The following is a 6000-nucleotide window of genomic DNA, read 5'->3' on the forward strand; positions in this document are numbered from 1 at the left end:
GGTCAATGGGCTTAAATGTACAGATACACCCACCCAAAGGGCGACTTAGCAGGAGAGACACACACACACACACACACAGACACACTCACACACCCTATGCTTGCCTTCAAAAATACATGAAAATATATGCACATGAACACACTTGACCCAAAATCAAGAAAGCTCATATTGTACTGTACAAATAGTACATACACACATACACCATAAATTACAGCACATGCACATAAAGCCTTGCAAATACACGAAAACAAAAATTGCACACGCACAGCAGTACCGGACATTAACACAGACTCACACACACACAAAGACACACACTCTCTCGTTAACATTGTTTTCCTTTTAGAAAAGCGTTCAGCCCCCCCCCCCGATGTCCTGGAGAATCTAATCGGCGATGCTCCTTTGGAGCGGTTTTTAAAGTTCGGTCCAAAACTTTTTTCCAACAACTAACCGTTTCTCATCTTCCGCTCTCTTGGGATGAAAAACCTGAAACTCTGTTTTCCTCTCCCCTCCCTCTCTTCCTCCTCCTTTCCTTTCTCACCCTCCCTCTTTCCGTGTGTGTGTTTCGTTGTTTGATGGTTTAGTTTCTGCCCTCTGTTTCCCTCTCTCCCTCCACTCAGCCGTTCAAAGACGACATGGACCTGAAGCAGGACATCAGGAGCGAGAGCGACACCAGGGAGGAGTACGAGCTCAAGGTGAGGTGGCCGGCCGTTCACAGAGACATTTTAGCATTTTGAAATTGGATTTGACTTTTTTTGGTATCTTTTATCCTGCATGGTGCACATGACGCATCATCTGTCATGAACTTGTGTGGTCATCATTGTCATATCATCAAGTGCCAATTACCGTTTCCTATTTTTTGTTTCAGGTTTGCACTGCAGCTAAAAGCTTGGTTTTCATAACAATACCACTTTTTCTCAGTCTTTGCCACTAAAGTTCCCCCAAAAACAGCTGTTGTCTATTCTTCATGCACCATTTGTAGGATTCTGCCAAGTCAAATTTTAAAACTCATTACCACAAACTAACCAAACTAAAGGAGGAAACAAAACAATTCAACATTCTTAGTGTGGAAACTTTTATTCCAGAGTAAACTGTTGCCCAGGTGAGCTTCCTGTCACTTAGCATTGGAAACCATGCGTATCCTGGTAAAATGAAGTTGTACCATAATGTATCATGTCCATGCACATACTGTCCACTGCATCGCTAACACACCATTACATGTTGGGTTGTAGCATGAGGAACAGCACGCCACCGACGTCCAACATCACCGGCCATATCAGCCTGCGATGTGACTGATCAGACATACAGACAATAAGAGAAGTTTACAGCGTGATATAACACAAGGCCAAGCCAACTCAAGCCCACACCATGATGTTTAGGTGTCTTTACCCCTCAGCCCAATGTTGTTGCTTCTTATTATAATATTAAACTAATCTTCTCTGTCTCTGATCACAGGATCCAACCAACGGCTACTACAACGTCCGAGCCACCACCCACGATGAGGCTCGCCCCCAGTCCCGCGCCATCCACTACCAGGGCGAGTTCCGCACCCCGAACCCAAACATCGGACCGGCCGGTGCCACTTCCAGCGGACCCCCAGCAGGCGCCAGCGGTGCTGTTGCCCCCAGTGGAGTGCCAGGCTCAAGGGCAGGCTGCTACGACCCCCGTCCACCCTCCAGGATGTCCCATGCCACCTACGCCCAGTTCAACACCTTCACCAGGGTGGCACAGAGCCAGCAAGCACCTCCCAATCCAACTCTTCAATCGCCTGGTGATTACCCCGGAGACTGCGGCCTGCTGGACAGCACAACCCAGCTGGCCTATGACAACTACGGATACCCCTCCCAGTATCCCAGCTACCGCATGGGCTTTGCTCCACCCATAGAGGAAGGGCCAGCATATGAGATGTATCCAACAGGCCAAGGGACCGGCCTGGGGCCGGGGCCGGGACTGGGGCCGGGACCGGGGCCAGGACCAGGGCCAGGACCAGGGCCAGGACCAGGGCCAGGGCCAGGACAACAAAGTCCTGAAACAGGGCTAGGGCAGTATGGAACCTCCACTCGCTTCTCGTATTCGTCTCCACCCTCTGACTATTCCCAAAGACACACACAGCGGATGCAGACTCATGTTTGAGAAACAAACACACACACACACACACACACACACTCTTTGACTTGCTTTTTTCAGCTGCAGTACTTATTACACATAAATATATAAAAGACACATAAACATTCAAGAATCCATTTTCTTTTTTCCATAGCATCCAGTGCATGGATTTTAGGTTCACTTTTTGGACCAATCAAACACAACAACAAGCCACAGCAGTTAGCAGCATCTCATATAAAACAGTTAGCAGCAATACATACAACACGTGCAAAGCGACAGTCACACATATTTGCGCAGGCCTTCTGTTGCGTGCAGTGTTTATGCTCCAACAAAAGCAACAGCGAGAGTCACAATCAAGAGAAAAGGAACAAAAAGAGAAGAAGAGCACTTTGAAGACAGGAAGAAGAAAAGCGCCAGGAGCTGTAGGAGGAGCAGAGGAACCTGTTTGTTCTTGCAATCCTCGTCGTGCTCTTGGTTCATCTCCCTGCATCAATCTTTCCTCCCACACCATCTCTGTAAATAAGTGCAAATGGAGATTTTGGGTCATTTTAAAGTTATTTCCTTGTACAAACCTATACAGTGTGATGCAGTACAGTGACCTACAGCGAAACTCCATGCAATCCACACTTTTTGCATTTTCTGACTCTCACATATTGGAAAAAAACACACACACACACACATACACAGAGATCTTTGAAGACTTATTTGTTTCGATGTATTGCAGCAACAGGGCAGCTTGGACTATGAAGATATTTGGCACTTTTTGATCTCTTTTCCTCACTTAAACCTGCCCAGTGGCCATTTCTTACAAGATCTACCTTGATTTAAGTGGGACAGAGCTTCTTAAAGTGGTACAGTTAGCAACCAGAGTGCCAATGCGTATGTGCCAACACACAACTGTCTTCTTTTGTAAAGAGTGGACAATATGAGGTGGTCTGGACTAAGAGGTTTTGTACATGCCACAAGTGAGAGGAAAGGAAAGGAGTGGTAGCAAGCGTCTCTCTATGCTCATTCTCCTCCTCATCGCTCATTTTAAATCATCGTGATACATTTCTATACTTAACGTTTCACTCGAGGTCAATGCTGTAAACAGTATTTGTGATACGAGGTGTGGAGGAAGCGCTTTTTTCATTCCACGAATTTCTGCAATTTGTACAAAAAGATACCTCCCCTACCCTCAAGCGTCAAGAAGTATGTGTTTCTCTCACTTGCACAGTAGAAATAGTTTTGTTTTTTTTCTCCATATTTATACCGAAACGTCTGGAAAAAAAAGGCATTCAGAAACATTTTATAGTATTTTTATAAGGAGTTGTGGACCAAAGGTTCAGCGTTTTGGGTGAAACTCACTTTTTAATGTGTGTGTGGCGACGTGATCGTTACTGGAAACGTTTTGAGTTTCTTAAAAAAAAAAATAAAGTGATGGATGGTGTTTTCAAAGTGGATGTTGTAGACTAAAATTAGAAAAATTTGAAGAGCTTCATTCCAAACTGATAAATATCCAGCATCTGTTTGATGGATATCTCTGTTTGGTGTGAAACTCTTTTCTTTGACTTCCAGTCTTCTGACTGGATTGCCTTTTTTCGAACGTCGACGACATTCAAAACGATGGATGGAGAACAAGCAGCCGCTCACTTTGAGCTTCGTGAGCAATGAGAAGGTTCAAGTGTAGTCTGACATATCAAAGTGAAGGTTCAGAGGGTTCTATCTAGCTCATAATGGTACTTTGTACATTTATATGTAAGTATACTGGTTTGTTCACTGCAACAGAAAATTTGGTGGTATTTTATGTCCGACATTATTTTGATTTTGTGTCAGCGTGGGTGTACGTGTGATTGGCCTTCAACCCCACAGGTTCATAATGATCAGCGTTTAAAGTGTTGCTACTAACCTCTAACCTCGACTGATGCAGCTACTGTACAAGTCTCATGTTTTAATGAATCTCCACCGCCCCACTACCAAACTACTTTCCACCAAGAGAGAGAATCAAATTAGTGTGTCTAGTGAGCTCTTGTAGCATCTGCAGTAATAGTTTTGCCTACTTTCCCAACACCCACTAAGTCTAAATTCACTCAATGATCAGCTTACAAAAGCAGTGAGGATGCTTGTGTAGCAGTTGAGAGCTGCTGAAAAGTTGGAACCATCAAATGATTTCATCTTTTCTTGACGGATATGAACATCTTGATGAGTAATTATGAGTAGGAAGTTGCTAAAAAAGTTGTGTCAGACATTTATTTGACAGTTGTAGAGAACTGAAAATGTTAAACTAGTTGTGGTCGCTACTGGTTTGACATTTTCTTGATGTGTCACCTTTACTCAAGGGCTCTCCTGCTATATTGAAGAGTCAAAGTAAAGAGCGACTGTCTGCGATGAGTAGTCACCCTCTCGTATCTCTGCCATACATTTTCGAGCCGCCAAAAAAATTGATAGCCGATGAGACGGCGCTTTACAAAAGACCGGAGGTTGGAAAGTGAAGCCAGATATCTCAACGGCTCGAGAGGTAATCATTAAGTCTTTATACTTATCAGCCACCCTATCAACCCTTCACAGATACAGTATATTATGGTAATTCTCTGCTAAGGGGCAATAAAAAAATGGTATTTATTGCCCCTATTTTGAATAAACACTTTCAGACGCGGCCACGCCATGTCTGATTAGAATATCAGATGGAACCTTGTAGCTCCAAGGTCACTATATAAACCATTTCAGTAGTTACGGAGAGAGGAACGGCAGATGGAGCACCCTTTGAAATTTATATGGTCATCACAGCCTTGGTATTGCATACTATTACCTCTTTACAACCTTTTCACAGAGTTGTAGCCGTGCAGTATTTTGCATCTGACTTGAAATGTCGTTGTAACCTTGTGTAGAATGAGAAAATTTGACACGGAAGATGTACTGAGGCCAAAAAATACACGGCCTCTCCCTCCAGGTACTAAGTCATCACTTTTTAACTGTTGACAGTGGGGACGTAAAGATATGCGAAAGACAATAAGCCAAAAATGTTAATCAGATTTTTAGATTTGGTTCAGTACCAAAAAAAAAGTATGCAGTTTAGAATGCAATCGGGAAGTGTTTACTGCACTAAATTGTTATTTTCCCTCTTCATATGTACCTCAGAACGCAGTGTGATACACTTTACTCTCTCCTCATATTAACAGCCACCTAGTTTCCAAATTAGGAGGTTGAACCTGTCTTTTCATGGGAAAAAAACACGTATCAAACCTTTCTCTCATAGCTTTCTTCCAAATTTTCTCCGAGCTGATCACATTGAGGATAGCAATCTTAGCTTGCATTAACGTGTATATGTAGGGAGTCCGTTTTTAGAGAATATATAGCTTCATGAGTTCCTGACATCATCCTCATTTATTTCTCTTTGAAAATCAATATTTTGAATCTTATTTTCTTGGTATTACTTTGTGGTGTTACCTCACCGGTGGAAGAAATGACTATGGTCAAAAGTGTGTGTTTGAACTTTTTATATACAGTATTTTATTTTATTTTGTATGCATCAAATCGAGGGGGTTCTGATTAATCAACCCAGTGGAAAAAAAAAGAGAGGGCATGTGTGTGTCTGTGGCCAAAACGACTTCTCATCCAAGCCACAAATAGACAAAACTCTGTCTCAACTAGGCCAACCCAGGCTTGAACCAGGCCAGACTCACAGCTAACTGCTCTGTTCCATGCTGTGCTGCGCTGCGCCATCGCTGGCCAAGACTGACTGGAGTAGATTTAGATTTTTACCTTGTGGAGTCTTAAGTGAGTGCCAAAAGACTGAGCGACATCAACCGAGCAGACAAACAAATGCAGCAGCCATTTGTGTTTCTCGTGTTCGTGTGTGGTCATAGGTGACTGTGTGTGTGTGTGTGTGTGTGTGTGTGTGTGTGTGTGTGTGTGTGT

General features: G+C 43.5%; 1 protein-coding gene across 1 annotated transcript in view; it reads left to right on the plus strand.

The window, feature by feature from the left end:
• Positions 1 to 2169, plus strand: part of kirrel1b (kirre like nephrin family adhesion molecule 1b) — a 65321-nt gene extending 63152 nt beyond the window's left edge. Inside the window, 2 exon segments of the mRNA XM_031870642.1 lie at positions 618 to 692; positions 1453 to 2169. Of these exon segments, the coding sequence (XP_031726502.1) occupies positions 618 to 692; positions 1453 to 2130 (753 nt within the window). The 3' untranslated portion in view covers positions 2131 to 2169.
• Positions 2170 to 6000: the final 3831 nt, after the last annotated feature.

The sequence above is a fragment of the Anarrhichthys ocellatus genome, unplaced genomic scaffold (assembly GCF_004355925.1).
Source record: "Anarrhichthys ocellatus isolate YVR2014 unplaced genomic scaffold, GSC_Weel_1.0 scaffold54, whole genome shotgun sequence".
Classification (NCBI taxonomy): Eukaryota; Metazoa; Chordata; class Actinopteri; order Perciformes; family Anarhichadidae; genus Anarrhichthys; species Anarrhichthys ocellatus.